A 24781-nucleotide genomic window follows, 5' to 3' on the forward strand; every position below is an offset into this window, starting at 1 on the left:
TCCGCAGTGGCCCTGAGAGGCCGCCGGCTGGCCCCACTGGGACCCTGCACGGGCGCCACGGGCCCGTCCTGCAGGGGGTCTGCACGGGCTCCACCACCCCCCCGCACGCACCCTGCAGTGTGGAAGCCCCCACCTCCAGGCCCAGCCGGACCGGCCGCGAGGCGGTGCCCCTCCGTGGGCGCCCACAGACCGCCTGTCCTGGGCTACGGGGGGCACCTCGTTCCCCCTGTGAGACTGGGGTCCCTCCCGAGTGCACCCGGATTCCCCTGTGCTGCCAAGGGGCCTTCCTTGGCCCGGAGGAAAGGGGGCGCAGGTGCGGGGTGTTCTTTGTTGCCAACGGGGTGGGGGGCGGCTGCCGCGCAAGCAGCGACCAGGCCCCTGCAGGGCTGTCCTGCCCAGCAGAAAGGGCCCTCATTCCCGCATTCGGCCCGGGCAGCTCCGCCCGGACCCGAAGCCAGACCAGCCCCCTCCTTGCTGCGCGTTCGTTTGGATTTAAGGAGGGGTGTGCAGGCACATGGTTTCCTTCAAACCAGGTCCCCCCCCAACTCCCAGAAACCAGGGCCTGGGCGCACAGGTTCGTGGGAAGAGCTGGAGGCCGGAACCGGGACTGGACGCCTGGCTGGTAGGGACTGCCGGCCCGCGGTCCCCTCATCCCCGTCTCCGAGGCTCTGCTCTGCCTGCAGCTGGAAGGCTGCAGGGGAGGGCAGACCACAGCTGCAGGCCACAGGGGGCAACCGTGGCTGTGTGTCCTTGAACTTCCTTGGCACGTAAGTACCACGGCCCCTGCTTCTTGATGCCTTAGGCCACCCCACAGAGGGGCGCGGGTAGGCACGCAGAAAAGGGGCCCCTGACCAGGGACCTGCGCAGCCAGCTGTTGCCTTTATTGAGGACTCATGCTGTGGGCGAGGCCGGGGGTATCCGCCACTCTGATCTGGGCAGGTGGGAGAGAAAGGACTGGCTGCCGGTCAAGGGCGCGAAGCTGAGGGTCCCCGAGGAGGGCCTGGGGACAGAGCTCTCCGTTTCGGTGGGAATGAGGACCAGGGACGCGCGTCCCCTTCCTTGTGCGGGTGTGGGACCGGGGGGAGCCGCGCGGGCGGCCCGCAGGCCCTAGGTTCGCCGCAGCTTCATCTCCGACACCTTGTAGCTGTAATTGTACCCTTTCCCCGAATGCCAGTTGATGCCGTTGGCGAAGCTGTTGTGCGAGCCCCCGAGGTAGCGGCCGTTCAGGTTGGACACGTGGCAGTTATTGTACCACCAGGCTCCTTGGTACTGCTCGGCGCAGTTCGAAGAGCCCTGGTCGTGGTCCTGGTCTTTGGTGGAGAAGGCGAGGCCGTTGTGGGCCGTGAGGGAGTCGCCTGCCCGGAAGGAGGAGTGGACACTCACATGCCGCGCCGCGGGGTCCTCGGGGCCAGGCCCCGGCCAGGGCTGCCCGGCTGTGTGCGCCGAGCCCCGCCGCACAGTCCAAGGGGGCCGCTGACGTGACCCCAGGGAACCCCCACTCTGCCGACACGGCGGCCTCTGCACCCTGTCACCTGGTCTGTGCCCACCGGCTGGCGGACACCCTGCCACTTAGAGGGGAGGCCACACTGCCAGAGACGCCCGGGACTGCATGGGCGCCACAGAACGGGCGACACATCGTCCGGTCCCACTGTCGTCCCGATGGTGGTTAGGCATGACACCCCCACGCACTGGGCTTCTTATCCGTGTCGCCCTCATGGGGACATGTAAGGGGGGCCGCGTTGTGCCAACGCGTGGATGAACGAACGGGGGTGAGGAGAGGCCACCGGCCCGCATCGCCCAGAGGACGCAGAGTCAGGAGAGTGAGCAGGCTCGCCCCGGCGCCCCCACCCCGCCCGGCTGGGTGCTCACCGGCGCTGCCCCCAACGAAGGCGCCCAGCACCAGCTTGTAGTTCTCGGCTTCGCTCCCCAGCTTGAATGACTGGTACTTGGCAAAGTGGTAGCCACCCTGGAAGTCCACGAGGTCGACGCGGAGCTCGCTGGTTCCTGTGGACAGAGGCAATCAGGCGTCAGCGGCAGGGACCCTCTGCCTCTGGGACTTGGCTACGTTTTTAGGGAATTTGGGGACTCGGCATCCAAGGGAAGCTGCTCGGGGTCGTAGAGAAAGTCCTGGGCTAGTGAGGGGGATGGGAATGCCCTTTCCACAGGTCCTTCTCCGAGCCCCAAACCGCTACTTGTGCTCCCAGGAGAAGGTGACCCAGCACGGGCAGTGACGTCGCTCACAACCCAGGATGGGAAACTGCGAGGTCCTTCGTCTGGGCCCGCCAACTTGGGACAGGGCCGTGGGCAGCAGGGAGGGAGCAGAGGGTGGGCCCGGCGACAGGGTGACCCTGGCAGGTAAGCTGGGAGACAGAGGCTGTCCTGGCTCCAGACCGGCCAGGTGGGTCCCCGCGGGGGCTGGCAGGACAGGACAGGGCACCCTTCCTGCACCTAAGCCCCGACTTCAGGGGACATGATGCGGTGGGGGGCACGGTCAGGGCTGGGCGTCGGGCTGGGGGACCCTGACAACCCACCACTCTGACTTGGATGCTCAGCATCGAAGAGAATGCGGGTCCCAGTGGGTCCCCGACAGCATGTGTGTTGGAGGGGCGGCTGTCTGAGCCCAGGAGGCCCAGGGCTAAGGTCAGGGTTGGGTGGGTCTCGGGGCCCCAGGCCTGCCCAGGGCCGGCCCTGGGCCTACCCTGGGCAGTCAGGGCGTGAATATTGTCGTTGCCCAGCCAGAACTCCCCCAGCTGGCTGCCGAAGCCCTGCTTGTACGCGGCCCAGTCCCGGTAAAAGTCCACGGAGCCGTCGCTCCTTCGCTGGAACACCTGTGGGGCGAGAGGCGGGGGGACAGCCCCGCAGTCAGCCAGCACTGCCCAGTGCCACCGCGCAGCCACCTGGGCCTCAGCACAGGCCTGGGGGCGCTCAGACGGTGCCCGCCGGTGACACAGGAGGAAGTGGAGGCTCAGAGAGGGTGGGGACATGCTCAAAACTACACAGCTCCAGCCGCCCCCAGGCCTCACCCCACTGTCTGGTTCTCTGTCCTTGGTGAACAGGGGGTGGCCGCCGAGACAGCAGGGAGCTGGACAGTGGGACAAAGGCCGCAGCGGCCCCCCCCCTCCGGCCTACACAGCCACTCTGACCCCCCGGCACTCACGGTCCAGCCGCCGCCATCTGTGTCCATGTCGCACAGCACGACCAGGGGCCGGCAGTCGGGCAGGTAGATGGTGTGCCAGCCGCTCAGCAGGTGCCCCCTGGTGAGCAGCTCCTTGCAGTCCCGAGGTCCTGGGAAGGGCCTGGGAGGTGGGTGCTGGGGCAGGGCGCGGGGCAGGGTGGGGCTGGGGACCGGGAGGGAGAAGCAGGGGCAGCGGGTGTCTGGAGGGGCAGGGGGGGCTCTGCGGGTACTGACGTAGCCCAGCGCCCCCATCTTGGTCCCCAGGGTCTGGGCCTTGCAGGGAACAGTGTCCCCGCCCCCAGGAACACTCCCTGGGCTACACGAGGCTCTCTAAGCACCAGCTGCCTGCCCCTCGAGTGGCTGAGCAGTGGACATGGGTGTGGGCCCTCCAGGTCCTGCCCCGCCAGCCTACGAGGCTGGCCTCCTGGTTGACCGCCCCCAGCTGGGAGCAGATCCAGCTCAGGTACCGGCTGACGGCACGGTCAGTCACCTGTGGCACAGGACTGGGACTCTGCAGAGTCTCCTGTGGGTTGTGAGAGGACACACACGTCACATGTCTAGAAATCAGGGTCCTCATCCTCCTCCACCCTCCTGGTTCCACGGACCCCAAATGGACAAAGATCTCCCCGGGACACACAGCCCCCATCCTAATGGGCAGGCCCCAGACTCTGTCTCTGGGGCGTCAGGCTGCACCCGCATGAGCTCAGTGCCACCAAGTCCCAGGTGGCCTGGGGCTGACAGTCAGCCCTGCCCCTCAAGGCAGGGACCGGACCTCGGTGCGGCCGTCTCATCGGGGCTGTCCCGGCCCACCCGAGCTCAGTCTTGTCTCCAGCAGTCTGTGGTGGGGCAGTACCGGGGTGGGCCTGTGGGTCTGCCCCCCCCAACCGTGCACTTTTTACTTGTGGGCAGATCTGTTGCCTTTTTGGATTCTTTATAGATATGTTTATGAGTGAACGTCAATCAGAAAACAAGTCACTGTCCACATTCACGCAGCAAAGCAGCGTGCCGACCATGCGGGTCCCCATGGGGCTGGGAGCCCTCACCGACTGCAACCACACCCGCACCTGCTGCCTGGAGGGGCAGGGACATGAGACCCTCCCCGGGGACCGTGCCGGGCTTCACTGAGGCCTCTTCGGAGACCTCCCAGCACAAAGCCTGCGGGGGAGCCCCCAGGACGGCGGGAGGGGCCCACCTTTCTCTCCACGATCACCCTTCTCTCCACGCGCACCGGTCTCCCCACGGTCTCCTGGAGAAGACAGGACAACGGGACCCTGGTGCTGGGACGCCGGGTCGGGGGACGCAGACCATCTGCTGTGAAACCACCCAACTCTGCTCTCACGCGGGTGCGTGGGAGGGCCCCCGAGCCTGCTGCTCTCTACTCAGCGCTCTGTTGTGGGCTCACAAATGCGGGAATGTGCGGGGACCCCCTGCAGGGGGGAGCACCCTGGGGCCCGGGGTCCTGCCTGGGTGAAGGGAGCCAGCTCAGCACCCACTCCCTGGGCCCAGGACTCAGTTCGAGCCCCTCCCCCACCCCATTCCCAGGCGCCTTGGAAGTGGAAAACGCAGCAGGCTCCCCCTGGGTCCCCCTCCTCCCTCCCTCCCTCCCTCCCTCCCTCCCTCCGCCGACTCTCCCTGTCTCTCTCTCTGACACTCTGTCTGTCTCTCTCATTTCCCTGCAGACAGACCCGGAGCCCCGCCCAGGGGTCTGTGCTCTCTGTCACGTGGTTACCTTTGGGCCCCTCTGGCCCCACCTTTCCAGGTGCTCCAGGGGAACCCCGTTCTCCTGCAAAGTCCAAACACACGGCACTGAGGAAAGTGCACCCCAACACTTCTCAGTGGGGATCTCCCAGGGTGCGGTCTGGACCTGTCCCTTCCAGCCCCAGTGGTCCTCAGCATTGCTGCCCTGGACAGCCCGCTGGTGACCGTGGCTGGTGGTGACCCCTCAGCCAGCTGCCTGGTGCAGGGTGGGGTGGTGCCTGGAACTCGGCCCAGGGTGGTCGGCCAGCTCCTTGGGGCACCGCCAGGGTCCCAGCCTTCGACTCTGGGTACCCGGCCAGGTCCATCTCCCTGCCGGGAGTTCCACTACCTAGTCATGGACCTGGGACAGGGACCACGTCCTCGGAGACCCTGTCACCAGGTCTCCACAGGTCACGGTGAGTCCGCCACGCCATGGTCGCCCACTGTGCATTGTGTCCCAGCCCCCGGGCTGGGCCTCCATGAGGGCTCTGTCTCCAGAGAGGTAGGGCCACTGGCCTCCCAGGTCACCCACCGGAGGCCCCTGAGCCTGGACACCCGTGGGATGTGCATCCTGCCCCCCAGGCGATGTCCCCCCACAGCTGCTTTTCACTTACACACCCCAGGCCTGGTGAACCAGCACTGGGTCGGATGTTCCATGAAACTAGGCCCAGTTGTGAGCTCATAAAATTCTTGAGAGCCTGGCTCTCACTCCCAGGCTCAGGTGGACACTGGCACCGGGCAGGGCCAGCCCCACAGCCCCACCTGAGACCCGCAAGGACACAGGCCAGCTGGAGGCCTAACCGGGCGAGGGTGGGAGCTCCGCGCCCTGCCCCCCCCCCCCACCGGAGCACACACCTCTCCCTCCAGCGGCGCCCGCCTCTCCCTTGGGCCCTGCGGCCCCGGGCGGCCCCGGGCAGCCCCGGAGGATGCTGAGCTTGTCGGAGCCTTCCAGTCCCAGCAGCTTCACCTCTGCAGAGAAGCACACCTGCCGTCAGGGTGCGCGCCCCGCCCGAAGGCCCTGCCACTGTGGCGACCTAGGGCCCTAGCAGACACCGTGGCTGCTGCCACCTGCCTCTGCGGAGGGCCCGTCTGCCCTCGTCCCTCCCGCCCTGGGGTGCAGGCAGGCAGGGTGGCGGTTCAGGGTGGGGCCTGGCCTTGGGGCCCTCCCTGCCCGAGGGCAACCCAGCTCCCCTCCCGTCGTTGCTCATGTCACCACGGCCCCTGGGCTTCGGGCCTGAGCTGCAGTGTGAGAACAGAGACCAGGCTTCGGGGAGGAGTGGGCTAGGCGTGAAAACTTCCCAGGTGTTAGCATCACTCCCGACCTTTAGACAGAGGTTCATCAGGGACGGGTACTTTCAGTAACTAGCAAATATTTATAAGGAAGTTGGGGGATTGGGTCACCCCATTTCTGGGCCTGTGGCCTCGGCCTGCCTGAGCTGGAAGGGGTCCGCGTAGGACCCTGAGTTCCAAGGACACAGGGCCAGAAACTGGAGCCAGAGGTCCGTCTGCCCCTTAGAGTTTAAGTGTGTGGGTCCCCAAACTGAGTCTGCCTCAGAAGAGACAACCTGGGGACTCAGGGCGACGCAGGGCCTCACCCCGCAGGGCGGCCTGTCCTCCCCTGGGCCTCGCCAGCCAGAGCCAGTGTAGACCCCACATTTACACGCGCTTACGTTTTGTTCATCAAAGCAAACAGTCGGTCATTGTGGAAGTCCGAAAATGAGACCCATTAGAGAAGGCAGACCCATTAGAGAACCCCCTGTGCTGTTACCCAGGGAGGGGTCCCACGCTTGCACCCCCGGCTCTTTCCGGGCCTTTGTCTACTCACATGGTGGGAATTCTTTCTCCCATTCCCACCTTACCCAGGCATGTCACCGCAGGACACCTGGGACCCCCTGAGGCAGCACCAGGCTTCAGGGCACTGCTGGGTGTGGGAAGGAGGTCGGGAGCCCATGGGGATGACGATCCCCTCACTCTGTGCCGCCTCCAGGACACAGTGCGGTCTGCCTGTCCCCAAAGGCCTCCACCCGGGAGTCCCACAGGGCTGTGTGTGTGTTCTTGGGCCGTCTCCCAGGGCTGGTGATAACGCAAAGCCGGCCCTGGGGCGGGGGTTGCCCTCCCCACCCCCTCACTCACCCGTGTGCTGGGACGGGGTGCCGCTGCCCCCCCCCCGGGCCCTGAGGCCGGGCCCCCACAGACGGTGCTTAAACTCGGTCTAGAGAAGAATATCCGCGAGGGCACGTGGTGCCGTGCGGTGAGTGGAGGCTGTCGGCTCTCAGACCCACCCCTGTCGGGTCCTACTCACCTGCAGTTTCACTCACCTGGACAGGTGTCCGTCGTCGAGGCCACAGGGCACAGGAAGGCCATGACCAGAACAACGGGCCCCAAGGCCACAGCTGCTGGGCTCACCTGCATCTTGGGTCCTGGCTGCAGCCAGCAGCTCCCGCCTTTATGGGTGGCATGGAGCCCTGCCCCCAGCTCTGTCTGTCACCCCTGGGGGCAGGGCACTTCCTCCCCCGCCTGTGGTGTCTACTGGAGGAGACGTGGCCTCAGAGGACCCTGAGTGGCCACGCCCCACGTAACGAGCTTCCTTGGGGCTTGCCCTTGACAGAAACACCCCTTCCCAGTGAGGAGCGGCAGGGCCCACCCGCCCCCCGGTGTCTTGAGAAGGTTCTGCATGGATGTCTTGGGACGGCAGGGTTGGCGAGACTGGGGGACACCATCAGCACACAGTGGGCTTCAAGTCCACAGAGGGTTGGAAACATCCCCTGGGGTCTAGGTGGTCAGTGGGGAGGGGCAGGGGGACTTCAGACTGCAGCCAGGCCAGGGGCAGGCGAAGGGGGCGGCCCCGGGATGCTGAGGCCTGCCTACCCAGCCAGCGCTGCAGAGGGGCCGGGCTGGGAACCAGGCAGAGGCAGCTTTGTCCTGGGGCGGGGGCGGCTGGGGAGGTGGCATTGGATTTCCCGCAGCAGTGACCCAGCTGCTGGGGCCCCTCCACACCCCAGAGACAATGGCTAATTCTAGAAGCTCTCACCTGGTGGCCAGTCCAGCTAGAGACAGAGGTGTCAGGTGTGCGGCCCCATCCCAGTCCGAATCGGAATTCTGACCCCAGGTCCGACAAACCCCATGGGATGAAGGTCTCAGTGGTTCCGTGTCAGGGTCCCCAGGGGCTGGGGGCCTGGGGAGGGGACAGCTGGACATCGGAGAGAGGGCAAGCAGTTTCCTGTCCCCGCCGAGTGCTTGGCAGAGACCCGGTCGCCTGAGACTAACAGAGAAAACTAAGAAGCTCATTAGCACACCTGGCTTGTGTGCCCATGGGACACGCTTAGGGGGCCCAGGAACCCCCAGGGTCCTGCTAACTGACCACCTGTTTGCTCAAGCATCAGTCACTTCTGAAGAGGCCGACTCCGACCTTCGGACACCCCGGCTTTGAGGTGTTCGCTCGGCCCCGCCCGGTGATATGAACGAGGGTGCCAACGCCCTGGCCCTTCGCTCTGTGCTTTTTCCTTCCTCCTTCCTGCTCACAAGTGCCGCCCTCGCTCCAGCGGTTAAGACGATCTTAGGGGGCGAGAGCCCCCCGTCTCTCAGGGACTAACCGCCCCCCCTGCCCGGCGACGGGCAGGCCCACCTGTGCCAGGGGTTGGGTTTGGTATTTCGAGGGCTGGCGATGCTTCAGAGGGCCTCTGGGAGCGGCCGCAGGGTCACCCAGGGGGAAATGTGAGCGTGAGTCACAGAACAGGGGAGTGGCTTATGTGCGGGTCTCACGGCATCAATTGTTTGGGGGACCCCCACTTAAGTTCATCCCAGGCTTGTGTTCTTCAGTTTCTAGAAATTTGCTTACACGCAGGATCGTCTGAGAAAGGGACGCACCTGGGACACCAGGACACCGGTCTCAATCTGTTCGTTTTGTAAATGCAATTAAAATGCTTGTAGCTGTTAAATAGACTATGTCAGTGAATGAAACAGGAATTATTCACAGGCCTCTTGAAGGGGGCTATTAAAGTCTGCCTGTTATGTGTGGAATGAGGTTTACAAGTCAGACTTAAAAGCTTAGGAAGGGACCTCTGGACTTTTGAAGTTAATGTTTTAATAAACCAAGTGGGCTGCATTTGAATTCCTTCAGAAAGATGATGACGTGCAGCGTGGTCCTCTCTGAGCCGGGGACAGAGCAAGACTCAGGGGCGGGACACCCTGGGGGAGAAACCAGGATCGGGCCGCTCAGCTCGGGTGTCCCAGGGGACATTACAGGTTACAGATGGGGACATGGGGGACCAAGAAGGAGAGAGGCTGCTGGGGCCTCACAGTCTGGACTCGGGGAGCAGGACTGGAGCCCAGCCCCACGGGGCGCTTGGGCCACCTTCCGGCCCCTCCCTCCCTCCCTCTGCTGAGTTGCCCCTCATCTGCCTGCTGGCCACCCCCCACCCCCCACCCGTGGAGATGGGATTGAAAGCTAGAGCTTGGGGGCCCAGTCCACGACATCATCTCTAAGGGGCCGGCCCTCGGGAGGGTGCCCTAGAGCCGAAAGGCTGCTCCCGGAGTAGGTGAAGGGCCTCCTCGGGGACAGCAATCACAAAGGAAAGGGATATGCTCAGCTGCCTTGCACATGGGGGTGCCCCTGCTCCTGGATTTGGGGGTTCCTTCCTCCCAGGCACTCTGAAAGCATCCCCAGGGCTGAGGGACGGAGACCGGGCTTCCTAACACACCAGCCTCACCAGCAAGAGGGGAGGGTGTTTGCTGAGCACCTGCTGTGTGCCCAGCATGGGTCAGTGCCGGGTGACCCGTGGGGGAAGGAGCAGACAGGTCCCTGAGCCCGCGGACTGACTCCTGGGGGGAAGGCGGGAAGAAAGCCCTCTGCAAACACAGCGTGGTGTGGCCCACTGAGAAAGCCCCAGGTCTGTGAGGCTGGAACCTGAAACCCACTCTGTGACTTCTCGTGTGAATGCCTGGGTCCCGGTGTGGGGTCCCGGGTGGGGGCTCCCGGCTCCTGTCCTGAGGGCCAGCTGCATGCCCAGGGCCTGGAGACCTGCAGGGGCAGCTGGGGCTGGCAGTCACTGCCCTGCCCTGCCTTCCCCCACTTCCCTTTGGCCAGCCCTGCACTCAGCCCCATTGACCCCAGGACCCTGGGGAAGGTGGCCTGCTGGTGACGGGGGAGGGCGGCGGTGCTGCAGAGCCCTGCGGCCCAGGCTCCAGGAGAGGGCGCTGTCAGGAGCTGCGCCTGGAGTCCCAGGTGTTCCCCATTCTCGGGCTCCCAGCCCCCGGCCACGCCGACACGCTTCCCCGTGCACTTTCCATCCCAGGCGTGCTGCGTGGCCCGTGCTGGGAGTTCGGGGAGCTGCCCTGCACGAGGGCCCAGGTGATGTGTGTCCTGGTGCCCCGCCCCCGGCCACGTGAGATGACAGGTGTGTGTCATCCCGAGCCTTGTTTTGGAGCAACTCGTTACGCAGCAACAAATAACACAGACATAGCAGGTGTTTTCGCTCAGTCTGCTGCCTTAATGAGTCTCTTAGGGCACGGGTGGCAAGCACACAGCCCGTGGCCGAATCAGGCCCTCCACCTGGTCTCCTCACCTGGTTTCTACCCCTCGGCGGCAGCGCCCAGCTCCTCGCCCCTAGTTAAGGGGTAGCTACATTGACACAGTCCCAAAGTTACATTCACCCCTTGGAAGGTCACCACGAGGCTGACGTGGCCCCCGACCACCAAGGCCCCTCGGCCCAGGGGTGTCTCGTTCCCAGCAGGTCTGAGGGCACCCCAGAGGGCAGCGACGCCCGGCACCATCAAACACACTGCTCCCACATCCCACATGTGCTGGAAAACCACTTGACTCCTCCAAAGTCTATGTGGTACCCATTTGTCAATGAAAAAAGGAAAGACAAGAAAAAACAGGATGTTTTGTGCGTGTGGCTTTTGTTGAAGTGTCTGCTCTGGGGGTCACTGGAAAGGGCACGAACACGGGCCCCTGTGCCCGGACTGGCTGGTGGACCTGCACCGCGCCTCAGGCACAGGGCCATGGGCCGTAGGCCCCTCCCAGCTGTGGTGAGCGGACGGAGGGGGGGCCCCAAGCCCTGTCAGTTCCTTCGGACGGAGGAGCGACTTCACAACTGGGCGCCATCCAGGCCTCAGGAGCTGCCGGAAGCTGGGCCAGGCTGGGCCTCAGGCCGTGTTTCCTGAACGTATCCACCTGGAGGACTTACATCGCAGGGTCAATGTCCCCTTTCACACTGTGGGCTAGTGATGATGTGGCTGCTGGGGCCAGGGGGCCTGTTGGGGGGGGGCCGGCGTGCAGTGAAGCTGGGAGCCCTGACACGTGTCCTCATTCTACATGTCCATGTTTGCACACCAGCACTTCCAAGTTGTGCCCCTGGAGGCCCCCATCACCCTGTTCTTGGGGGGGTGCAGCGCCCGACACCGAGCAGGCCGTCCGTCAATGTTATTGCACAGATGAATGGGGAGCGGGCCCCTGCAGGAGTCCCACCCCGAGGGAGCGGCCGGGAGCTGACACCGCCCCTCCCCCGACCCCCCAGGAGGTGAGACCCTGTGGCTCCCCCAGCAGGACACCTGTCTGCTCCCAGTTTGGCCGCCGTGCAGCCACCAGCCTCTCCTGGCCCTGGAGGCCGGTAGGGCCCCTGGTTGGCTGAGGTAGGCAGGGTCCCCACGTCCATTTACCATCCAAACAGGTGCCGCATGAGGACCCTTCTCGGCTAGTTTATCCGTGACGGGGGGCCAGGGCCCCTCCAGCAACCCAGTGGGGGGCAGCCACTCTGGAGAACCCGGCTGGTGGCGCACGAGTGGGGGCCACTAGTCCAGAAAAAGCCACGCGTCGCTTCCACTCGGGACCAGGGCCTGGGCAGCCACACGTCCCACGCAGCCCACTGGCTGGGAAGTAAAACCCTGCCACGTTGCCGGACGGCGGGGCAGGACCGCCCTGCCCTGGGGACATGCTGCCACAGGACACTGACTACCACGCCTCCAGGATCATGGGGCGTCCCCAGGAAGCCTTGTGCCGGGACCCAGCCACAGGCTGACAGTGTCTCGGCAAGCCACTCGGGGGGACCAGCCCGTGGGCAGCTGGCCTGGGCTGTGCCCAGAGCCACACACAGGCCAGAGGCCAGGAGGCCCTGCTCACACTTAAGAAGACAGCCAATCACATGCGTTTACGGTGGAAACAGCAAACGTGATTTATTGAACAACAGTTACAACAGCCTTCTCTCACACAGGTTTGAAATACTCTCAAATGCCCTTTCCCGGGCATTACAGTTAAAACCTACGGACCACCATCCATTGGACTCTCAGGAAATGTGCTCTGTGCCGTTCGGCATTGCACTTGAAAGGGCTAATGACCTCGAACTGTGACCGGAGGGGTTCTGTTTGTCAACGTGCCTCCAATGATGTAGATTAGGAGACAATGAAATAAAATTACGCCAAGAGAATTTCTGCAAATATAGAAGTAACTTTATTGCAATATACCGCAGCTAAGTGGTCCGGGGGGACGAGACACGTCTTTGACTTCAGTACACATCACAACAGCTTGGAAGGGACCGACAGAGGGAGGAAGTGACAGGGGGAAAAGAGGGACAGCTGAGAAATCAAACCGGAATCACATGACCTAGAGGGACCCGCAGTGGGCACGGCTTTCCTCTCGAAGGCGGGGCCGAGGCAGCGGTGGGGGGGTGCTGGGTTCGGAAGTCTCTCCACGCCAGACTTCCCCTGGGCAAGAGCGGGGCTGGGTTTCCACGGGCCCTGGGAAAATCCTCATGGGCAGCGGTCTGTGTGTCCTGGGTGGCCGTGCAGGGGTCTCCGCAGTAGGGTAGGGGGCGGGACAGCCCCCTCCCGGGGCCCTCCCATCCTGGAAGGTGGGTGGCTTCTCACAGTTGACAGGACATCCCACCTCAGCCACACAAGGCAGCCCCTGGCGCTCGCCCAACGAGACGAGCTCCTGGGCACCGAGGGTGGCACCAGGGTGTTGCCGGTGGAAATCCAGGCGGTGTCCGAGAGCCGGGACCCCGCCAGCGGCCCCGCCGAGGCTCACAGAGTTCAGCACACGTGTCTCTGCCTGAGGCCGCGCCGGAACAGCCCCCGCACTGCACGGGGACCACCAAGCGGCTTCAGGGCCGTTCTCGGGACAAATGCAGGAATTAGCACCACAGACGTTTGGCAGCCGGACACAGGCTGCTGTCGTGACACCGTGGACAGCGTGAGAGTGTCCTGTGTGGCGTGTGTGGGGTTTCAAATCACAGAAGCACCACCGGGAACTGGTGACTGGCGTCAACACGCGATCTGGGGGCCCGGCGGGAGGGGAGGGGACACGTACGTGCCTCGGCGGCCTGGGCACACACCGGACTGTGGAGGAGGGAGGGAGACGGAGGCCTGGCCGGCGCCAGGGCCGCCTTCAAAGCGTCAGGACAGGTAGCACCACAGAGTGTGAAATAAGCACCAATTTTCACTTAATCGCGGAGAACTCGCGTGTCTCCGTCTGAGAGCTCGCACAGAAGGCCGAGTGTGACGGTCTTCCCCTCCCCATTACAAAAATCCAGCGCTCATGAAAAAACTGTCGGAAAAAGAGCCCTGGCGCCTGCTTTTCCAACGGTGGCGTGAATTCCCACGGCTCTGGGCCGATTTCCGATGGATGGCGCCGCTCGCCCAGGGCGGACGTGGGGCTCCGGCCTGACCAGACCGGAGGGGAGCCAGAGGGGACACCGGCCCGTCCCTGCTCCCACCGGGACAGGGCTGGGGCCACCTGTGTGATTGAAAGTCAGGGGCATGGAACATTTAGGACAGCACAGTACAAATATCTACTCACAACTCACAAACACAGAAGCACCTTTGATCCATCAGAAAGGCACGCGAGGAGGGCATCTGGCCTGTGACGGGGCTGTTTGTGTCTGGGACCGGAGGCTCGGGCGAGGGGCGGGTGGCCTCGACGCGACCTGCCTCAGAACGCGTTTTGAAGGTCAGGGGGAGCACACATCTTCAAGTTGAATTTAAAAAAACGTCATCTTCAAATACCGCAGCCGCAGTCCTGCGAGCCCTCCACCAGCGTGGTCGGCGAGTCCGGTGGCAAGACCTGTGGCCGGTTTCCCGTCCCCGTGGGCTGCAGCGCAGACGAAACCGGGCTGGGGAGAGTGGCCTTCGGGCCCAGGGCGCTGCGGGACTTCTAGGTCATGTGATTCGGCTCCGGGGTGTGGACGCGGCTCCTTCCCTTTGCTCTCTCGGGTTCGGGGTGCGGCCCGCGGGGTGCCGAGGTGCAGACGAGGTCGGGGGCAGGACGAGGGGTCTTCGCTGTCCAGGACACCCACGGGCGGCGGCGGGCTGAGGTCACGAGGTTGGTCTCGGGCCAGGGCGGCGGCTCCTAGCCCAGGAAGCAAGCCGGCCCCACTTCGAATCCGAATTTCTGCGACGCGTCTCCGAAGTCGTTGAACATGATGTCCGCAATGGGCAGCTGCTCCACCTTGGGCGTGTCGATCTCCAGCACCGTCTTCTGGTAGCCTTTCCTGGTCTGGGGGGCACGGGGGCGGGGTCACTTCAGGGGAGGCTCCCGCCTCGACCGCCCCGAAGCCAGGGTCCCGGCCCCCACCTCTCCCTCTGGCCGCTCCTCCAGGGGGAGGCACGGCTGACCCGCCCAGGCCAGCCTCTCCTCGTGGCACCCTGTTAGGGGCTGAGCGCTGTGCCCCCCAAGTCCGGACTGTGAGGGGGTGGAGCCCTGGGGATGGGATCCACGCCCTCGAGGAGGCGGCCTGGAAGCCGCTCGTTCTCTCCCCGAGGTGCGCGCCCCGCCAGAAGGCGGCCACCCCTGGGCTGGGAGCAACGGGCCTGGTCTCGGGGGCCACGCTGCGGGGTTGGCGCGCGGCCCCCCAGCAGAGCCCGCCCAGGCCCGTCCCTCAGAAATGGGGTCCGACAACAGAGGTTTGTTGTTGGAAGGAGTGGATTCGGGGGGTGACTGGCTTCCGGCAACTGGTGATGAACACACTCCGCGGCTCGGGCTTCTGGCCTGGACACGGCCCACGCCCCTCGGAGGGGCGGTGAGGGTGGCAGGCACCCTTGCCCGCCCAGGCTCCCAGGAGGCTCTGTCACCCAGGCATCTGGAGCCCTCCCGGGTCACACGCCCTCACCCCAGACTCTGCCCCCGACGCCCCTGCCTCACTTAGATGCTCGGCCACTGGGGTTTCTTTGGAAGTGGGCTGGGCCTTTCGGAGCCGGGAGCCCCTGGGGACTCGTTAGCACAACTTGAAGGGGGCACAGCCCATGTCTGGGCTCAGGGGTCGGGGTGAGTCCAGAGCCTGCACTGGGGCCTCTGGCGTCCCAGTCAACAGGACCCGTGTGGTTTGCAGCCACTGTGTCCTGTGGGACCTGTCACAGGGACTCAGCCGTGCAAGTGCCATCAGCTTCAAGCTGCATGGCCGCAGCCAGGCAGGACACTGTGAACCCCCAAACCACGGCCACGTGTGCCCTTTCTGGGGCGACGCCCCGGGAGGCTGCCGACCCCTTGCCCTCCCTGCTCGCCCAGAGGCAGGCGGAGTGTGTTTGCTGCTGCTCCTGAGGCGAAGTCGCACCCCTGGCTGGTCCCCGAGGGTGAGGAGCTGCACAGACACTGGATGGGGTGACGCGGCTCCCAGGCCTGCCACCCAGCGACGGGCGCCTCTCCAGGGGCAGGGACGCTGGCAGCCGCCCCCAGCAACTGGTGAAGTTAGTAGGGAACCAACTTTGTTGGCCATAATGGCAACAGGAGTCGGCAGGCCCCTCGCTAATCACATGGTGGTGGGGGGCGGGTGCCTCACTCTCCAAATTGTGGCTGAAGCTTTGGGTGGGGGTGAGCAGAGCACTGGCCACTCAGGGCCCCGTCACGGCACCCCTCGTCCACCTCTGCCCGGCCCAGGCCGCCCGGAGCGCCCTCTGCAGCCGTCTGCAGGGCCCAGTCTCCTTGGGGGGCAGGGATTCTATTATTTGGAGTCGTCAACTCTCCAGGTTTTCAGAGAGACTCCGCCCCCTCACCAGGTGGCGGGGACTGGGCCACACCGAGGGTCGCCCTGGGGAGCTCCAAGGCCCACTCAGTCCCCCGGGCTGCCTCTCCTTGCTGGGACTCCCCACTTCCTGCCACACTGCTGCCTTTTGCGAGCGGCCCTGCTGCCTAACAACAATCCCAGGGGAGGGGACTCTGCTGTTGCTCATCGTGGGCCCGGTGTGACTCTCGGCTCCTTTTGCGCTTGATGGCTGTGCCCCAAGAGCCACGGGGAGGCAGGCGCTCTGACCATCTTCTCTCTCTGCGCCCTGGCCTCCCGCTCGCGCCCTGTACACGCCTACCTCTTTCATCCCCAGAGGGGCCTGGGGGCCGTAACCAGACGCTTTCACAGGAGTTTCTCTGGCTGAAGGGCACAGCTCTTGGCACCCACCCTGTCGTCCAGCCCCCTGGGTCAGCCCCGCCCCCCGGCCCCTGCAGACCCGCCCCAGGACACCGGCCTGGCCAGCACGTACTGGACCTCCTCCGGGGACAGCAGGGAAAAGTTCAAATCCCACACATGCCTGGCTTTGAGGGCCCCTGCCTCTGGGGTGGGACTGCCCAGTGGGGGGAGGGCAGACACTAACCGCACAGCCGTCCACCGGGGCACGGATGTAGGGGCTGTTGTCGTGGGACATCTCCTCATCGTTGGAGCCCAGAAAGCGGATGGCCTTGTCATAGCTGCCTGTGGCGGCGTCCTGCCAGGCGACCGACTGGTAGCAGTTGTAGGTGACGTTCTGGTTGGCAGAGGCGCTCAGCAGACGCAGGAAGGTCATCTGCACCACGCCCACGGGGTTGCCCTCGGCGTCCACGTAGGAGAGCTGCGGGGAGGGGGCAGGGAGGGGGCGGCTCAGCCGGGAGGGGCACGCTGCTCTGACAAAGGCTCTGGCTGGCATTTCCCAAGCTTCGCCCACGAACTCACCCCTCTGCAGAGTGAGAGACGGCCAGCCACCGGGGCACCGCCTGCAAGCGCCACACAGCCAGCTCTGAGGCCAGCACACACTGGCTGGGGGTGGGGGTCCCTGGGCCTTGCTTCTTTCAGGAACTCAAGTAACTTGCCCTCCCCTCTGGGCCTGGCTGAGTCCTACTCATCCGTCAGGGTTCGACGCCTGCGCCTCCCTCTCCAGGAAGCCCCTCTGGGTTAGGTGCCCTCACTCCCAACCTGGGCTGGTCTCGGCGACCACCCTCCCTGCCGGGATGGGAAGCTCTGGGTGCCAGCACTGGAATCAGGGGCATGTGTCACAGATGCCTGGACTATGAGCACCTGAGGGCAAGGCGTCCCTGTCACGGTGCCCTGAGGCCCGCAGAAGGACTCGTTACACTGTATTAATAAAGGGAAACCACGGCTGAGGGCCAGCGACCTGCAAGGCCCGAGCCAGGCCTGGGGGAGTGGACACACCGAGGGCGGGGGGCCCAGGGAGTAACTCGGGCCGGCAGGCAGGAAGGCTGACCCGAGGGGCAGTCAGGGGCCACCCAGCCATGAACAAGGCTGGGGCGACCGACACCCTCTTGGAGCCACAGGGGAGCCCTGGGACGACGCCCAGGGGCGTGCGGAGAGGCCTTCCTGCAGCTGGGCACCGTCTCTGCCCACAACCCCAGGGCAGAGCGTCAGGGAGCACGTGTGCGCTTGTTCTCAAGAGGCCTCCCAAACTGGGCTCTCCAGCTCAGGGGGGCCTGGGGCTGGTGTGGGGTGTCCCTGGTCCCCGTGAACTCCAGCTCTCTGAACGCCGGATGCTGCGGGGGACTGCAGCTGCCTCTCCTCCCCTCTCTGCTGGGAGGGGAGTTTCTCCGGCCCCACCTGCTTCCTCCGCACGTGTCATCGGAGGACTGGAGGCGGCGGGCCGGCTGGATGGGCTCCTTTCCACAGCGCGTGGGCCGTGCTGAGCCGCCGGCCCATGCCGCCTGTTCACGTGGCCCCCGGCCCCCTGTGAGGGCCTCCAGGAAGAGGAGGGAATACCAACCGCAGCCTGGGCCGTCAGGTGCTCCTCGGGAAGACCCGCGACTGACTCGAGGGCAGACGCATGCAGGGGAGGCAGGGGCAGGCTGGACGCAGAGGACCTGAGGCGCTGAGGGGGACCCCGTGCGGGAGCCAATCCTGCCGCCCCACATGGGCCCGGCCCCTGCTCTGTCTTCAGGTGGCAAGTCCGGGGCCACCTGGCCCAGACAGGGCCCCTGTTCCTTTGAGGGGGACCCGTGTTTCTCTCCTGCCCACCCGCGATGTCACGGATGGCCAGAAATCAGGATGGGGAAATACGAAAGGCAAGCTGAGGTCTCCTGGCACTGTCCCTTCCCCCCACCCTCGCCCAGCTGTCTGTGGAACAGGGAGGAGTCAAGGGGGCTCGTGGGTGGGGGTGGGAACGAAGGCTCCGTCTGTGATGCCTGTGGAAGGCTGAGCCAACCAGCTGAGAAGGGACGCGCCCTGGCTCAGGTGGCTCCCCCCGACCCTCTGGCCCCCCAGCTCCAGCCCCGGGCACTGGGTGCTGCCCTGTGGGGGCACTCACTTCCGGTCCTCTGCGCGCAGCGCCCTTTCTGGGGAAGCACTAGGGGGTGGGGGGTGGGGACAGCGCAGAAGACAGGCAGGCAGCCAGAGAAGAGGTCTCTGCAGATGCCCGAAGTGAGCGCCCACCTGCAGTGCCCGCCAGGACATGAGGTGTCTCAGGAATAGGGACACTGGGCAGTGAGATGTTAATGATCAGCCACATGGTGCCTCGAGGTTTAGGGGCAAAGGGCGTTCCGACATGCGACAGGGCAGAGGCCGCCTGGAAGCCACCTCTCCGTGAGTCTGCAGGGGGGCCTGGACCTCTGGGCCCTGCAGACAGGCTGTGGCAACAGTCAGGTGTGAGGCCCGAGAGCTGGCGTCCAGGTGACAATAATCTCCTTCATGGAGGCTTAGGAAGGGCCAGTTGGCCCGTCCTAAGGGAGTGACCACCAGAGGCCACGGGGGGCTGTAGTGGCCTGGCAACAGGTCACATTCTGGAAGCTCGGGCACTTGACTCGCTAGAAAGAGGACACAGGACTCGGCACTTGGTTCCAAACCAGGGCTTCGGCAGCCCGAGGGCGCAGGGGGAAGGGCTCCGCTGCTGGGAGCAGCCGCTGGCCAGAGTGAGCTGGCCCAGCTCCCTGTCCCTCTACGGACCAGAGGAGTCTTCCTCTGTTCTTGCAAAGGGTGTGGCCCTTCTCATTTCAGGGGCGAGGCACTTAAAACAGAAGCTCAAATGGGGACCGATGTAGCCATTTGGGACACCGTTGAGATGCCCAGAGGCAGCTCGGCAGTCCAGACAGCCCCGTGGGCTGGCGGGAGGGGTCCCGGAGAGAACCCCGTGGTTCGAGGACCTGGGATCTGTCCCCAGGCCCGAGCGGGACAAAGCTGTCCCTCCCCGATGTGTTTGGTCCCGGTCCCCAGCAGCTGGGGGACCCGGACACCGGCCAGCCTGTGCCCTGGACTGAACGGAAAGGCTGGGAGGAGCCGCTGTGCGGGGCGGGGTGGGCCAGAGTGGTGAGAGCGGGCCCGGCCATGGCGGCCACGAGCCCCATGCAGAGCCCGGACCCAGGCCGTGCGGCAAGCCCAGCAGGCAGGGCCGGCGCACTTACCAGGGACCCTCGCTTGTACTGACTATACCAGGTGGAGGGCTGCTCTTTGGGCCAGCGGGCCATCCTACTCTGCAAGATAGGAAAGGGGCGCGTGTGAAGCACACCCGCGGGGCCGGGGCCGCCTTACCAGTTTACCGCGCTTGAATTCACTGAACCAGGAGCCTGGGTTTTCTTTGGGCCAGGAAGTGATTCTGGCCTGAGCGTGGAGCAGGCAGGTGCGGAAGGAGAGAAACAGAAGGACAGGGTTACTTCTGGCTTCGGAGACCCGCCCGGCCCTGCACACACGCCCCTCCCCTGCCTGTCAGCTGGGCCAGCACCCGAGACATGGCTGCTGGACCGAGCTCGTGGACCCAGTGACCGAGTGGGCAGTCCCAGGCCAGGGGGACGATGACCACGATACAGGGGCCACCATCTCCGGACGGGCTCAGGAAGGACGAGTGAGCCCTGGCCCCAAAGGCTGTGGCCCCACCTGCTCGGCCCCGCCCGGGCACAGTCGGCGGGCAACCCTGAGAGGGCCAGACGTGGACCAGCGGGTGTGCAGTGCGGGCGTGCGTGTGCGTGTGCACGGACCGTGCGTGTGTGGGGGGCTCCCACTGGGACAGTGTCTGCAGCAGCAGCCTCGCCCTGGGCGCCTCCCGAGTGCCCCCGACGAGCTGGCACACAAAGGTGACCTCAGGAGGGATGTCGCCAGGCCTGTTGGTGGGGGGACCCATCTACTCTCCGCAGGGGCCCCAGTTCTGCTGTGAGTGGGAGGGAGGGACACCCCGGAAGGGGCTGTGCGGTGGGCCCAGAGCAGAGGGGCAGAGGCTCGGCTGCTGTGGGCCCACCTGCTGCAGGACAGAGGCTGGGCCAGCCCGTCACCGGGTCCCACAGGGCCCTGCCTGGGCCCCAGGTCAGTGTTCTTGTCCCCATTCCCTGCCTCTCCTCTGAGCTGGCCCTGGGCAGGAGCTGGGAAAGGGGTGCCCCCAGAGAAGGAGGGTGTGCGGCCCTCTGGCTTTGGTTTCCAAATCTGTGGCTATGGGGACAGGCTCAGAAGGCGGCCTTGTGAAGAGCGGACAGCTGCTTGCCTGTCCCCAGCTTCTGCCTACAAGTCCCACTCCTCCCGCCGCCCAGTCACCTGGGCAGAGGGCATCTACCGGCACAAGGCCGTAGCCGTGGCCTGAGCCCAGGCTCCCAGCCCGCAGACACCCGGCCGGTGGGTGCGTGTGCAGGGGAGGGGGCGGGGCTGTGGGGTCACTCAGCTCCCCGCCCACCATCTGCCTGCTGCACGCCCAGCTAGGGCTCCCAGTCAGGGTGGCCTGCTGGTGTCTGGCAGCGAGGCCGTCTGCAGAGGACAGTGACAAAATAGACGAGAAACAGCGTCCTTTGCACCCGCCCCTCCTCTGGGCCTTCGGTCGGTGGAAGGTCCTGAGCTCAGATCCTTTTGAGCCCCAGGGCTCTTCTGCTGGGAGGCAGAGGACCCAGGGGTTCCGGCCCAGCGCGCACACGAACCAGGCCCTCAGGCCATCCCTGTCCCTGCGGAGCCTCCGCTCCAGGGGGCGCCCCTGGCTACGGGGGGATTTAGGGATGGGCCCAGGCCCAGGGGACAGGCTGCTCCCTCTGCTGAGGACACTGCCTGGGTGCTGAGGCCGCTGGGAGGCCAGGACGGCAGGCTGCCTGCTCTGCTGGCGGGAGCCTGTGTGCTCACGGCAGACACAGGCTCCGGGGCCCGGCCACCCTCGCTCAGGACAGCCATCCATCCGAGAGGGACTGACAGAACAGGGTTTGTCCAGGTGGACACAGAGGGCACTGTGGTCAACGACTCCCTAGCCTTCCCCGTTAGGAAGCGTGTCCCCTTCACCTGTCCTGGGCTTGGTGGGCCCTGCCTCCGACTCACACCTGACAGAAAGCACCACGTGTCTGCCATGCCCACCATCTGCACATGCATACCAGCCACATGCCTGTGCGTGTACACACGCCACCCACACACGTGTCTGAGCATGCACACCACCCACATGCCTGCCTATGCACACACACCATCTGTGCACAGGCACTGACACACACACGTTCATACTGCCCACACACATGGACTCCCACCACCGAGGGGAAGCTTTTGGAAGACCAGAGGTCACTTAAATTGACACCCACAAAGCTGCAGGGGGTTGAAACCTTGCTAATGGGAGTTCTCTGCTGAGTCAAGTTCTGAATTCTGATGGCACCCAGGGCAGGGGGCTGGGCGGGGAGGGAGAGTGACACAAGCCAAAAAAGTAAACGACAGGAGGATTCAGGCAAACAGCCACGCAGGGATGCCTTGGGGCCACTTCTGCCCCCAAGTCCTCTCCTGGGCTCCAGGGGGTCTGAGGTCAGAGCAAGGGCCTCGCTTTAGGAGGGAGCTGGCCCACTGTGGTTGGAAGCCCAGCACTGGGGTGGAGGGGACAACCAGTGCCCGCGCACGACGTAGCCTGGGCTGTGCCGTCCCGCCCCACCGCTGACAACTCCCCTGGGGCGAGGCCCTCGGGCTCCCTGCACAGGAAGAGCCTCGGGTTTGCAGCAGGCCCCTCTCCGCAGGCGGTGCTGGCGGGCACTCACCCCCTCGGACTTCTTGTCTGGGAACACACACGTGGCGCCTCCGGCCGTGAGGTTGCAGTAGACTTTGAAGGAGTCCCGGGAGCAGCCCTGGTTCGGGTCCACCCAGTATTCACCTGCGCCATGAGGGAGGGGGGCGTGAGGCCCGTGCCCCGGTGGCTCCAGAAGCAGCTGCCTTTTCAGGGCAGCGGCTGACGCATGCCAGGCTCATGTGCCGCCAGCACAGCCTTCCTGGGCCTTGTGGGGTGCATCCACTCTTCCAGCTGGGCCCCCAAAGACGCGTGGGCAGCCCCAGCCCCAAGAACACAGCTGGATGTGGGTCCGTGGGGCACATGCTCGTTAGCAGGGGAGGCGGGGCCCCCCAGTGGTGGACAGAAACACAGAGGTGCTCCTGTGAACTCGGGAGTTCACGCAGCTGGGGTCAGAGCCCAGGGGTCAGAGCCGCCAAGACCTCGGGGCTGCCAGGTCTATGGGAGGGCCGCCCAGCTTCCCGGGGGGAGATGGCAGGCCAAGCCACGTTCTCTCTGGCGGGTGGCAGCGTGTGGTCTCCCACAGTGAGCACAGGAGAGGTTCATGGTTTACAATGCTCTGGAGCTTAAGGGCACCCCCCAGGTACCCACCTAGTACCCACACTAACGCTGGTGCTGGTGTCGGCGCTGACCCTGAGTCTGACGGCCACAGCAGTAGCCAGCTCTGACCTCGGGGCTGGTCCGTGCCAGGCCCACCACAGTTACGCCCTGTCCATCTCCACCCTGTCCTCTGGTGTGTAAACACTCCCATGGGACAGATGGGGACACAGCCTCATGGCAGGGCCCGTGTGCGATGCTGAAGCCTACACCGGGACCGGCCGTGGGGCCCCCAGGCCTCGCCCCTCCCCCAGCCTCGCCTCCCAGGACTGAGCGTCTCCTCTCTCAGTGTGAGGCCCCCATCGGGTTACAGGGGAGATGCCGGGCACCCCCACTGTGCGGAAGGGAACACTGAGGCTGGGTGAGGGCCACAGGGGCCCGGTGTGCCCGCGGGGCTGTGCTGCCGCCCCTACCGTCAGGGAAGTCGGGGTGGCAGAGCTGCAGGTCCTTGCAGGTGCGGGCGGGGTTCTCCTGCGTGCCCAGGGGCCGCTTCATCTGCTCGATCTCCAGCTTCAGGGAGTTGAGCGAGCCGAAGATCTCCTCCATGCCATCTGCATAGTCCACGTAGCTCTCGCCGTCCGCATCGTCCATCAGCTGGCTGGCGTCGATGTTCCGCCGCGTCCTGGACGCCTGGATCGGCAGGGGCTGGATGACCTCGCCCGGGGGGCCCTGTGGGAGCAAGAGGGTTGGGCGGCCCTTGCTGCACACAGCTGTCCCTCTCAACACACTTCTCCCTGCCCCACCTCCACAATGTTTCGCACCCACCCCCCACTGCCAGGCCTGGTCTGCACCGAGTGTCGTGCCCCGACTGCGTCCGGGCACCTGAGGCCTAGCACCTGCAGACGGCAGCCTGGCCCAATGTCCTCACGTCTGCCCTCAGCCAGACTCACAGCCCCCATACCTCCTCCTGCCTCCGCCACCAACTCGGGCTGCACGCAGTGGGACGGCATTAATGCCGGTGAAGCCCCACGTCCTGAGGCTGCGTCACGAGGCCCAGCCAAGGACAAGGACAGGAGTCCAGCTGCCCTGCTGCAGGGCAGTGGCCCCCAGCACTCACCACTGCCCAGGGGGCTCCGTCCAGCATGGCCTGCCCCACACACGTGCAAAGCACACTCATGCACACACACAGGTACATGTGCACATACAGATGTGTTTCTCCCTGTCTCCTCCCTCCCTCTCCTCTCTGGCCAAGCACACTTCCTGGCTGCACTCCCAGGGGCGACATGTCCCTCCGCTTCCTCCCAAGGGCAGCCCCCCCAAACCGCTGGCCACGGGCTCTGTCAGGCTTCGGAAAGGGAACCACACACGGGTCCCCCCACGATGCCCTCGGCGTCGGAAGGCCCCACCCCCACTCCCGAGGCTTCCAAGGCTGCTCACCGGTGGGCCGGGGGGACCGGGGTGGCCAGCCTCACCCTTCGGGCCGGTGGGACCCTGTGGAGGGAGAAAAGAGAAGGACTCTGACCATCGGGGCCTGCCACGACCGCAGTCCCCCTCGGGTGCTGAAGGGTCCCTGGCGGCCTGTCTGAGGAAGTCAGAGGGACAAGTCCAACATGCCAGGGACAGTGCCGGCTACCCTCACAGACCCCTGAGATGGGAACTCAGGGGGACAAGGCCCTTTCTGCGAGGCAGGGAGCAAAGCCCAAGCCCTGGGTCCGAGACGACAGGGGACGATGAGCTCAGTGAGAGGGGGTGCTGGAAGGACCCGCTGACCCAGAGGAATCCGGGAAGGAGGGGAGTCCAGGGTGGGTATCATCCAAGGGGCACCCCCTCCCCCAGGCAGCAGGTGGCCCACCACTCACCGAGGATCCTTTCGCACCTTTCGGACCAGGAGGACCCTGCAGAGAGCAGGGTGGGGGTCAGCAGGCGGGTGCCCCTCAGCTTGGGCGCCAGCCTTTGGCCCAGGATCCCACACCGGCCAGGCCTGGTCACCACCCCTCCTCGCCCCCGTGTCCCTCTTCCCAGGAGTCCACACTTGCACTTGCTTAACTGGGGGGTGGGGGAGGGCCCGGGGTTCGGCCAGTACTCGCCCACACGGGGCAGGGAGGGCCCTGTCCACCGTAGGGTGGCCCCCGACCCCCACAACCTCCCCGGCTGGGGAAC

The 24781-nt window shown here is 65.3% G+C and overlaps 2 protein-coding genes and 1 long non-coding RNA gene across 4 annotated transcripts in view; 1 reads left to right on the forward strand and 2 right to left on the reverse strand.

Moving 5' to 3' along the window:
- Positions 1 to 415: 415 nt before the first annotated feature.
- Positions 416 to 5851, forward strand: LOC118980240 (uncharacterized). The gene is made up of 4 exons (XR_005065072.1): positions 416 to 767; positions 3057 to 3257; positions 3440 to 4518; positions 4855 to 5851. It is a non-coding gene; the product is annotated as an uncharacterized LOC118980240 (long non-coding RNA).
- On the reverse strand, positions 731 to 7334 carry LOC118980239 (ficolin-2-like). Its single transcript, XM_037036745.1, has 9 exons — positions 7231 to 7334; positions 5768 to 5881; positions 4905 to 4958; positions 4368 to 4421; positions 3666 to 3698; positions 3158 to 3285; positions 2699 to 2828; positions 1870 to 2004; positions 731 to 1355 (listed from the first exon to the last, which is right to left on the reverse strand). The coding sequence occupies exons 1-9, from the start codon at positions 7322 to 7324 to the stop codon at positions 1108 to 1110; spliced, it is 990 nt and encodes a 329-aa protein (XP_036892640.1). The 5' UTR covers positions 7325 to 7334; the 3' UTR covers positions 731 to 1107.
- Positions 7335 to 12336: 5002 nt separating this feature from the next.
- Positions 12337 to 24781, reverse strand: part of COL5A1 (collagen type V alpha 1 chain) — a 110717-nt gene continuing 98272 nt past the window's right edge. Inside the window, exons 60-66 of one of the 2 annotated variants that reach the window (XM_037036454.1) lie at positions 24481 to 24516; positions 24059 to 24112; positions 23095 to 23350; positions 22059 to 22171; positions 19491 to 19559; positions 16487 to 16720; positions 12337 to 14402 (exon numbers count right to left, since the gene is read on the reverse strand). In XM_037036454.1, the coding sequence (XP_036892349.1) occupies positions 14256 to 14402; positions 16487 to 16720; positions 19491 to 19559; positions 22059 to 22171; positions 23095 to 23350; positions 24059 to 24112; positions 24481 to 24516 (909 nt within the window). In that variant the 3' untranslated portion in view covers positions 12337 to 14255. Of the gene's footprint in view, positions 14403 to 16486; positions 16721 to 19490; positions 19560 to 19617; positions 19687 to 22058; positions 22172 to 23094; positions 23351 to 24058; positions 24113 to 24480; positions 24517 to 24781 lie in introns of both variants that reach the window. The other variant, XM_037036453.1, reaches the window with a different exon arrangement.

The sequence above is a fragment of the Sturnira hondurensis genome, unplaced genomic scaffold, assembly GCF_014824575.4.
Source record: "Sturnira hondurensis isolate 20B ecotype Veracruz unplaced genomic scaffold, ASM1482457v3 Scaffold0022908, whole genome shotgun sequence".
In the NCBI taxonomy this organism is placed as follows: domain Eukaryota; kingdom Metazoa; phylum Chordata; class Mammalia; order Chiroptera; family Phyllostomidae; genus Sturnira; species Sturnira hondurensis.